This window comes from Pieris brassicae, chromosome 1, assembly GCF_905147105.1.
Source record: "Pieris brassicae chromosome 1, ilPieBrab1.1, whole genome shotgun sequence".
NCBI classification, from domain to species: domain Eukaryota; kingdom Metazoa; phylum Arthropoda; class Insecta; order Lepidoptera; family Pieridae; genus Pieris; species Pieris brassicae.
In genome coordinates this window covers 2,423,954-2,431,290 of record NC_059665.1, presented here as the reverse complement: position 1 = coordinate 2,431,290, position 7,337 = coordinate 2,423,954, and the positions used below count along the sequence as shown (strand labels likewise).

At 33.0% G+C, this 7,337-nt stretch overlaps 1 protein-coding gene across 2 annotated transcripts in view; it reads right to left on the bottom strand.

Annotated features, from left to right (window-relative positions):
* Positions 1-3,244: 3,244 nt before the first annotated feature.
* Positions 3,245-7,337, bottom strand: part of LOC123706952 (mannosyl-oligosaccharide alpha-1,2-mannosidase IA-like) — an 85,420-nt gene continuing 81,327 nt past the window's right edge. For both annotated transcript variants that reach the window (XM_045656619.1, XM_045656628.1), the window contains exons 9-10: positions 6,841-6,957; positions 3,245-6,021 (exon numbers count right to left, since the gene is read on the bottom strand). In XM_045656619.1, the coding sequence (XP_045512575.1) occupies positions 5,881-6,021; positions 6,841-6,957 (258 nt within the window). In that variant the 3' untranslated portion in view covers positions 3,245-5,880. The remainder of the gene's footprint in view (positions 6,022-6,840; positions 6,958-7,337) is intronic.

Below are 7,337 nucleotides of genomic sequence, written 5' to 3'. Positions count from 1 at the left end.
TACCGCTTTAACAGCCACGATCGCGTAAGCCTTATTGCTTTTAGACGAGCATTAAGTAAGTGTCCACTCTTTGTATGCTCATAGACCAAGATCTTTAAAATCGAAATCTATCTAATTTAAAATCTTTTTTACTGTTTTCCTACTGACACCTGCAAAGACATGAACTTCTTTTTTCGGACAGGTATTCTTGTTATCTGCGCCTTGATAGCTTTGATTGCTGGTGTTCTTGCGAAGGGTGGCCGGCTAGTTCTTTATTTGTCCTGAACACTGGAGACTTCATTGTACCTATCAATAGTACGGTACACAAACCTAAACACGGCGAGTGCCCACAGCTGTGCAACGCAATAACAGCTATTCGGTTTTCTTTCAATGTCTGAGTGGACAGTTACGGAAAATGATTGTTTTTGTTTTAAAACAATAGACAAATATTCAAAAATAGAATGCAATAATTAATTTATAAAATCATGTTCGAAATTTAAAAATAATGTGCCAGTGACAGAACTTTGGGACCAACTACCTACGTACCTAATTATATTCAAAGCTTCTCTAGCTTCCTCCTTTAAAGACCGGCTACGCACCCACTAAAAATGGGGGTCCATGGGCTACGATGACTGCCCTTTTTGGGCTGCCCGTACGTACGTTCGTCCCGTAGGCTCGTTTGCCCCCTATTATACAAAAAAGGACCGGCAACGCACTCGCGAGCACTCGGGCATTGAGAGTGTCTATTGGCAATATTACTTGACATCAGGTGAGCCTCCTGCCCATTTGCCTCCTGTTATATAAAAAAATACATAAAGATCTATTAACATCCTTGATTACTGGAGACTATTTGAGTAATATTAAACAATTACTTCATACGACAACGATAATCCTTTGCAACCTATGTTTGTGAAGGTATGTAAACGAATTTATTCTGTTTTGAAGTACAAAATCACAATTTCTTTTCCAAGGCAAAACAATTCACCCTAATTGGTTCCCTTTGAAATGTTAGCGCTGGACAATCACATCGCGACATTTCCACGGCCTTGTGTCGATGGCCGCTTTACTGCTTCTACCTACCTAGTACCTCGTAATGATACAGCGAGGGGAGCTTTGGGATTCTCGTGATTTTGAAATTCTTGCATTATTATTATTTATATTGTTTACGCGCCATTAATTTTATTTAACCCAAGATAGCTTTTTTTTAGGTTTGGGAATTCAAAAAGTTACAATTTAAAAGTAAACATTTAAACACACACACGCCATTAACGAATAGAGGTGGCTTAGAAATGATGATAATGAAGCCCTCTCATTATTTGAATACTTATTACTAGTCTTTAGCTTTTACACATTGAAAGAAAAAAAAATTTTCGAACCGGATTAAAGCTATTTGTATCATTATAAACTTATATTTATTACGGTCACCGTGACCACGCACGCTGTAAAGCACGCGAAACGTCGGAAAATTTAAAATTATGTAATAATTATAAGTTTATAATAATACAAATAGCTTTAATCCGGTTCAAAAAAATGTTTTCTTTCAAAACTTATTATTTGTTTTTGTATTGTATGTAGTTTTCACAATTTTATACATATTAATTGGATACAAACGTAGCCTCAGAAGGTTAAAACCTAAATAAACATAACAATAACAATAAAAAATATACAGTAATTTCTATATACTTTAATTAAAAAAAAAAACAGCTCTACTATTAGAGAAATTCCTCCTACTTCGATTTTGTTCCCTTTAAAGGAGGTATATTTGGGCCGTGGGGTACAAGTGCTACTTAAAGATTTAATTTGGCGCCTGGTTGATAGTACCGATGAGCTGCTGCTTACCTAACTCAACGAATGAGTCGCCATACATCGAGGAAATGCTGCCAGCATTACAGGTACACTTCCACAGTGACCAAACTAAATTTGTTTAATTTTCTTTTTATTAATTATTCTTAGTTAAGTTATATATAAACTAATATATAGCTTAGTTTAGAATGGAAAAGGACTTTGATTTTCTTATCTTTAACGAAATAAACCTAAATTGTTCGATTATAGAATGACAAAAGGAAAATCCTTCAAGAAAAGAGCGCAACAATTATTGCAAACACTCGCACTCTCTAGCACTACAAGCATCCTGCTCACTGTTTTAGAAAAAAAACAAGAGTAACTAGATCCTTCTTGTTAATATAAATAAAGCTTAATATTATTTTCGATTTCGCGAGTATAACACATTTAAATAAAACTTCATCAGCGGATAACAGTTCTAGAACTTTCTTTGATTTATTTTAATTTAATTTAAAGAAATTAATAAATACTTCTAGTAGTTAATTTTGTTTTTAAGAATTATAATATGAATGGCAAGTTTTGGTGGACCGAGAAATGGTCTCCAATTTTTGTGTAATATGTTATATGAATTTCTGTATTGTTTTAATAAATAACACGGTACTTATATAATCATATAATGATTACGCAGAGCAGTGTTGGCCTAGTGGCTTCAGCGTGCGACTCTCATCCTTGAGATCCTAGTTTCAATCCCCCACTGTGAAGGAAAACATCGTGAGAAAACCGGTATGCCTTAGACCTAAAGTCAACAGCGTGTGTCAGGCACGGGAGACGAATCACTTACTTGTCTATAAGATTGACAAACGATCATAAAACAGAGACAAAGTCCCAGACCGTAAAAGGTTGTAGCGCCATTGATTTATTTTTATATCATGACCACGATTGCTGCAAAAGACTCGTATTTCGTACTATAATACACACGAATATAAAAAAAATGAATTATGCTTCAATTTGAGGGATTAGTCAAAGACCACAGTAAATACTTTGACAAAATATTCATTCGAGGTTCGTTTTTGCAGAAGTCAACAGTAACTCACGACGAGTTAAGTTCGTTGGCAGTTGTAGATATGCTCAGATAAATGTTAAATGAAACACTTTGTTCAAAGCCGGGTAACAACTGACTTTAATGGTTTGAAATATGAGCTCATACTAGTGGGGTTGCGACGCAAACAAAAACTGACTTGGATTGTGTAGTCGACCTGTTTGGACATTATCGGAAACAATAAAGTATTACAATTAAATAAGTGTGGTAAAAACTAAATTTTGTCTTTAATTGTTTATATTTTGTTTACACTTCTAATTTAACAAATACATATATTTTTTACACAGGTACCTACTCCATTATAAGCTTTGGTCAACCACTGTTGTGTTTAATTACTTACCAAAAATGGGAAAAATTCTACAATAAAACTAATAAATATTTTATAAACATTTTTATTAATAAACGAAAATTTACAATTATTACTACATCTTCATACATAAACACATTTATAACAAGCAGTCTATCGAACTGAATATGTACACGGTATGTCCTTTGATAAAAATATATTGTATTAAAATGTCTTTTAAATCTGAAGATTTCCCGATTGTCAAATACTACGTATAATGGTGTCATACTAAACAATTATTGCTGTCTACATTTGACAATTAAAAAAACCTTGAATCTCGTAAGGAAAAATTGAGATCAGTAATTAAAATAAATATTGCAAATCTGCTTGTTACATTTTCAGTCTTACTCAGGGTCGTTCATTAAGAGTCAACGGTTATTTAAAGATTACAATTGTTAGAGGATTAAATTACGTAGCGGATTTGCTACGTAGATAATTTTAAAGGACGACTCTGAATACGGCTAATATAGTCTTTAAAGACTTAAGTGACGAAAACAAATGACAAAAAGACAATACATTTCTTAATAGAGATGCGTGGGAATAGCTTACTTGTTATCATGGTTACGATGGCTTTTCAAATTTGATAACCATGGTAACATGAACGGTGTCTTTAGTCCAATTGTGAGATTCAGAAACGAACTATGCCTCCCGTACGTCCAAAATCTTATACATTATTGACGTACAGTAGTCAGTCTTAGCGCTCTCGTTGCTGATGAATTCTTGACATTTGTTTTCGCGACAGAAATATGGTACAACAAACATAGATGGCAGTAAATAAGAGAAACTTGACCGATTTTTAATCGATAAAAGTATGATGTCTAATAAAGAACTATTAGGATAACATAAATAACATGAGATAATAACAATTCTCACTTGTCTAGGAAGTAGGTATATACGAATATTAAAATTGGATTATTCTCGATTTTAACTACATAATGTTACACACTTTTTTAAATAATTAGCACGCCATGTAAAAAAAAATGTCGCTGATGAATAGCAAAAAAATTGCACTTTTGCGACCCACCTGCGACGCAGACACACTAAAATACTATATACACTGTACAGATTATTACAATTGTCTATGACAGCTAATCTCACGACTATGTTTTATAATCTATAAAAAATCTATGCCCTAGTAACGAGTGCGTTACGTGAGGACAATCAAACGTCTCTTTTATTCATACCTGTTCTTTCTATATATGAAAAGGATGGATATATGTTCTGATAATTGTTGTATATTCTTGAACTTGGTAAGATTTTTAAAGGAATGTTCGCGTATAATTTTAGGAATTAATTTTTACCTAAAAAAATAACTCTTGCCAATATTCCGAGAACTATGATAATATGATTTTCGCATGATTTCATAAGTATTACATGATGTTTAAGATATATCGCTAAACGCGCTTAATATTATTGCTAAGTAAATATTATTGGAATAAATTCTAACATCATTATATATATTAGTGGTGTTATTCATTATCTTAATTTGCGAATTTTGACGTCCGACGGAAATTAAAAAAAGTTAATCACAACTTTTTTAATAATAGACAATTTATATCTATGGCTACAGATATGTTACGAATAATGAAAATGTAGACTTCATTAATAGAGATTTCATGATTAATTGTTAAGTAAACTTTAAGTAGTTAAACTGGCACTTAAGTATTTAAAAAAAACGCGGCGTGTATATGTTTGCAATTGCCTAAAATCTCAAAACAAAAATTCATTTCTAATTGACTTGAGCAATTTTATGTCATTCAGAAGACAGAAAAATCGAAGCTTCAAAAAAAAAAAAGGTTTACTTGACATTTTTGACAACTGACCAATGTGTCAATTGACAATTGGTTTGACAACGATCCCTAATTAAAACTAACGGCACTCAACTGATAAATTACATAAATATGAAACAACATTCGCAAGCGTACGCAAGGTCTTCCATGCCTATCCATAAATACATACACAAATACCTTCACAAAACAAATATTTCTTAAAAATTCATTGAACACATATATATATATAGGGTTTTATTACGTTACGTACTTTAATATCATTTAACTGTTAAACCTTTTAATTAAAAACAAATACTAGGCATATATGAACCATAAAAACTTCCATTGTGAATAATTCCAGTCTCCTACCATTTATATTCGCCTGGTACATATATATTTTTTTTGCTTCTGGCGAATAAATAATTAGACTTTTACTGTGAGATATTTTATTTTCCTACCTCAAAATCAGATCGACCTCCTTTCTAGAAAATTCTTCGTACAGTGGCTCTTTGTCACACCCAAGAACTTAGAGCAATATAGACATAAGGATTATTGCTTTTATATTTTTCAATGACGTGAAAGTTCTTTGACAACTTAGGCCGTTAACACGTAGTTTGAGCGTTGTACACACTCGTTTAATCAAATTGGTGTCAATCGTCACTTTGCAACCAAAAAGTAGAAATATCACAAACTAATAAATAACGTTTTAGGTGTATCATTGTAAATTTAGCTTCAAGTCTGCAATTTGTAAAAGGTGAAACGGTATTTCAATAGAAAAATGGCGTTATTTTTAAATATTTAACCCCATATCTGTCTATTTTTCTATCACAAAGATAAAAAACGAAGCACATAAAGCAGACTCAGAGCTAAAATAATTTCGGATATTTAAAAACGTAAAATTAATTTTATACATTGTTATCTATGGTTTTGTACGATTGTCTGTAGAGCGGGTTCTTGTCTTTGATCGGCAACGGATGCGCTTCTGTGTTGAACACCCATTCGTCCATAGACACCAGTGAGTCGTCCGAGAATATTAGGTATAAGTACTGAAAAAAATACAATATACATATAAAATACATTTGTTTGTAACAATTATAAATGTATTATTTTATAATTATTTTGTACACTCTGGCATATTAAAAATATATATTTTTGTGTAATAATTAAAGACTACTGAGAGTTTGATTGTTTTGTCTCAAATCGCAGAATGTTAATTTAGGTTTTTTTGTTCGCGAGTACTTAATTTCATTTTTAGTTATTTATTTATTTCAAGTGTTTTACTTTGTAATTTCAGTTACCGGCTAAAGCCCGAGAAACGTGAAGTTTAATGATGTTTCATATTCCAGCCAACTGATATAATAAACATACAAACTTGCGTAAGACCGTCTTAATGTTTTGTCTTAATATTTTAACATCAAGCGGTTTTCGTTTTTTCGAAGTATGAATAAGAATCTAGTATCTGTTTATTAATATATTTATTGAAACATTATGTTTCAGCGCCCTCTCATCCCTGAGGTCGTTGGTTCGAACCTCGGCTGTGCTTATGTACTTTTCTAAGTGCGCATTTAACTCTTGCTCGAAGGGAGATTTCAGGCAATCTAAAAAGTCAACGGCGAGTGTCAGGCACAGGAGGCTGCCTTCTTGCCTTTTAGAAACAAATGATCACGTTACAGTCAGTAAGGTCAATTTGTTTATTTATTATCGTCCTGGTTTAATCAGCTAAAATAATGGTTTAAAACAAAATCCGAAGACAAATGTTTCATATGAAAAAGTTTTGATTGAAAAATTAACAAGGGTGAAATTATATAAATATATCTAGTGTACATAGATAATATTAATAAATAAATGTTGATTTAATTTGATACCTTAAGAGTTTCAGCCAGGAAGAAGCTCTGCTGAACATCATCTCCGACCGGTGTAGAGTGATACACATTCACGATGCCCGTATAACCGCCCTCCACGCGGCAGTGCTTTTCCAACGCCTGAAAATCGATAAAATAAAACGTCAATAAATAATAAACTGAACAATCTAACGTGATGCATAAACTGCAGGCGAACAGGTTTTAGGTGCTTCTTCGGCTGCGAGTAGAGCCCTTGACACCTCGCGGGACAGCCCCCAACAGAAGATCGCCCCCTTATCTCCCAGCAGGATGCAACCCACCACCCGAAGCGAACACGGTGAACATTTACCACAAACAGGCTTACGTCTTCGTCACTATAGGTGTTAATTGAGTTATTTTTACTGTCTCAAAAATTAATACAGTCAAACCTGGATTATTAAGAGCTCAAGGAACCGCGATCTTATTTTCTCTAGAGAGGTTTCTCAGTAACCAGAGTTTCTTGCGAGTCTGTCACATATAGA